We start from the raw sequence: 2,934 nt of genomic DNA, 5'->3' as shown, positions 1-2,934 counted from the left end.
TTCGGTCGCAGCTAGCAATGTCACCATTGTTCCTGCAGAAGACCCCCAAGAAGCAAAGGCCTCGCCAGCGATACTTGTGATCAATTACGCAGTTATGCGTAGTTGAGCCACGTAGCAACTCCTGCGAGTCTCGCCCAGTCGACTTCGCTGTTCGCTCTCCCGCTGAGAACTTCGATTTTCGGGACAGAATTCCCCAAATAGGATTTCTCTCTGTGTCAAGCCCCGAAATAAAATGAGTCTGCTCGCACAATTATTGATTTTCCGTGATCTGATTGCAAGAAAGATATAAAAGCGCTCAGGATTTCAGCGTGGAGCGGAGTAATATACAGTTTATCCGCGGAAGAGGCGAGACTTTCGCGAACGGTTTGGGAATACCCCAAGGTTGAATCACCTGACATCACCTTTCCGAAATGTCTATCATTCCGTTGGGAGCGGGGCTTCTCCCACCGGTTGTCGCTGTTATTGGCTACATTCTCACGCTATTCGAATCGCAGTCCATTAAGAGGTTCCCGACCCGGCGGACAAAAAAGAAAAAGAATAATCCTGTAGCGCTACTGAAAGAAGGCGCGTCAGAGGAAGCATCGACCTTATCAGGAACCTTCCATAATGTGGGACGAATCTTTCATGCGGATCTTTTCCGTGAGAGGAGGATGAATGTTTCACGAGGAACACATTCTCCTGTTGTTCACCCTGACCTATCGTGGATGATATGCTTATTCATGCAACGGAATCCAGTTGAAAGGTGGCTTCCCTCGTCGAATTATAGATCTCCTCGACTGCACATGGGAAGAGCGGAGCAAATGGAATCGAGGGCGTGAGTTCTTCGCCCGATAGATTCTCAGCGCGAATGAGAGTTCTCACTGACTGAGGGAACTTACCAAAGACGCAAACGAATGAATGCGGCCACGGCTGCATAAGACCACTGCGGGATTATTTCAGTAGTCGATCGGACTCCGAAACGAGGCATCTTTTCCCTTGGAGCTTGAGCATTCCCGATACTGTGACATTGAATGCATAGAGCGAGACTCCCGAGAGAAGAAAGAATATGTCCTATTGATGCATATATAATTTATTCCATGTTCGATCGAAATCGCTTGATAGAAACGTATATAAGATAGTATATGTGCACGCTATACTCTTCTTCCGCTCCTCCGTTCGTCCATTCTTTCTATTGAACTGTACAATCGACCGTAAATTACGTCTCCGGGACACCTGCGGCACACAGTGCCACCGTCCTCACGGGCGTCGGGATATCGGACGAATCTCGTTTACCTATCTTCATTGAATGGGACTTCTCCGAAGGTGATCGTCGAGTATCCGCACTGAGCACTGGCGACAGTACAGGTCGAATCTGATCGATGAAGCATCGTACATGAACCGTGGTTTCTTCTTCCGTCAACGGCCCTCAGGGTTCTCAGCCGTGAGGTCTCTCCGACACTCGAACGGTCTTTCCGTTTTGAAGTCTAGCTCTCGTGAATGCCTGGGCTAGCACAACACTATCTTGAGTGATACGGTGGAAAATCTCTGCTGAATCTCGTCTCGTAGAGTGCCGTCTATCGTACGAGCCAGGACACAGAGCCAACACCGTAGGATCAGGTACAAACTTTTGGTCGAAGTCATTCATGATATGTCTTGAGACCGGAGTCATTCGTTTATGGGCTTGATGAGTTAGAGCCTCAACCACGTGGACTTTTGGATTTAATCCGCTGCTGCTACAGCTCTTCAGTCTACATGGAGGCACTAGTGCTGATGCGTCGAACTGAATCCTTCCGGGTGAAAATACTTCCGATCTTTTTCGTCATACTGAGCTTCCTCTTCACGGTTTGGCAGTTTCTCAGCACCACGATTTTTCTGAACAGGCTGGCGAAAGCCATCTGCAAAGAGACCGCTTCCGTGTTGGCAGCGGAAACTTCGAAGAACAGATCCCCCGCAAGCTCCTTCCCTTCTTCGGCGTCGACATCGCGGGAATATTCCTTGTCGGTCTTGTTCGCTAGCAGAAGGATCGGGATATCGGGATAACGAGCATCGAGGTCCGAGTACCAATCCGAGGCATCATCGAAACTTTTGCGATTGTCGATCGAGTACACGACCACAAACGCGTCGACGGTTTCACACTTCTGTACCGGCAGAGATTCCGTATTCTGCAAGACAAAAGAATCAGTCACGTCAGTTATCGCTGAATGGTGGAGAATTCGCCTAGCTCCCGAGAAACACTGATGAAGAGTCATGGCGCGAGGCGCTCATCATCGACTGTAGCTTTTTGATCTCATTTCCCCGGGAATAGCACCGAAGAGTCGGAAAATGTCGCGGGTAGACTTCAATCGCTTCGATTTGGAAGAATCTACGATCTTCCGAAATGCCCGTCCAGCTCGTAGCTCTCGAGAGTAGATTTCGAACAGAGAAACGTAGCCCGAAATGAAACTCACACTGTGCTTCGTTATGTCCGTGATTTCCAGATCGTAGATAGTTTCTTCCACGGTCACTTGATTGTGATAGCTATTATCCTGCTTCGAACTGTAGTCGTAGAGGAATTTGTTCGTCAAGAACTTCACTATGCAGGCTGAGAACGAAGAAACCAATTAGCAACAGAAGAATAGAATTTAGAGGCATGCCACATCACGGACCCCAGCTCATGTCTCCGAGACTCACCTGATTTTCCAACACCTTTCGATCCAACGACGGTGATTCGAATTTTCACGGGAACTTGTCGAGGTTTGTTGGTCATCGTGGCGAATTGACGCTCCACTAAGGCTGGCATAACAACACGAGGTTAGAGCCAAACTGTGAAATCCCTCGGAGCTAGAACATCCTTTTAAGGTTCGGTGCTGCTTCCCTCTCCTGATGAAGGGAGGGAACTCGACCCTTCCACCTGTTGATCCCTCACCCAAGCGAGCCTTGCAGGCTTCCTGAATTATGCCCTTCTGATGAAGGAAT

At 48.8% G+C, this 2,934-nt stretch overlaps 1 protein-coding gene across 1 annotated transcript; it reads right to left on the bottom strand.

Annotated features, from left to right (window-relative positions):
- Window positions 1-1,727: 1,727 nt before the first annotated feature.
- On the bottom strand, window positions 1,728-2,725 carry LOC100899869 (ras-related and estrogen-regulated growth inhibitor-like). Its single transcript, XM_029112077.1, has 3 exons — window positions 2,650-2,725; window positions 2,427-2,560; window positions 1,728-2,141 (listed from the first exon to the last, which is right to left on the bottom strand). The coding sequence occupies exons 1-3, from the start codon at window positions 2,723-2,725 to the stop codon at window positions 1,728-1,730; spliced, it is 624 nt and encodes a 207-aa protein (XP_028967910.1).
- Between the last annotated feature and the right edge of the window lie 209 nt (window positions 2,726-2,934).

Source organism: Galendromus occidentalis, unplaced genomic scaffold, assembly GCF_000255335.2.
Source record: "Galendromus occidentalis unplaced genomic scaffold, Mocc_1.1 scf7180000075612, whole genome shotgun sequence".
Taxonomy (NCBI): domain Eukaryota; kingdom Metazoa; phylum Arthropoda; class Arachnida; order Mesostigmata; family Phytoseiidae; genus Galendromus; species Galendromus occidentalis.
This window is presented reverse-complemented; position numbering and strand designations above follow the sequence as displayed.

Coding starts and splice junctions, on each gene's coding strand:
- LOC100899869 (XM_029112077.1), bottom strand. CDS start 2,725: ATGACCAACAAACCTCGACAAGTTCCCGTGAAAATTCGAATCACCGTC. Junction 2,561..2,649: donor GAAAGGTGTTGGAAAATCAG/GTGAGTCTCGGA, acceptor CTTCGTTCTCAG/CCTGCATAGTGAAGTTCTTG. Junction 2,142..2,426: donor CGGACATAACGAAGCACAGT/GTGAGTTTCATT, acceptor TTTGTCTTGCAG/AATACGGAATCTCTGCCGGT.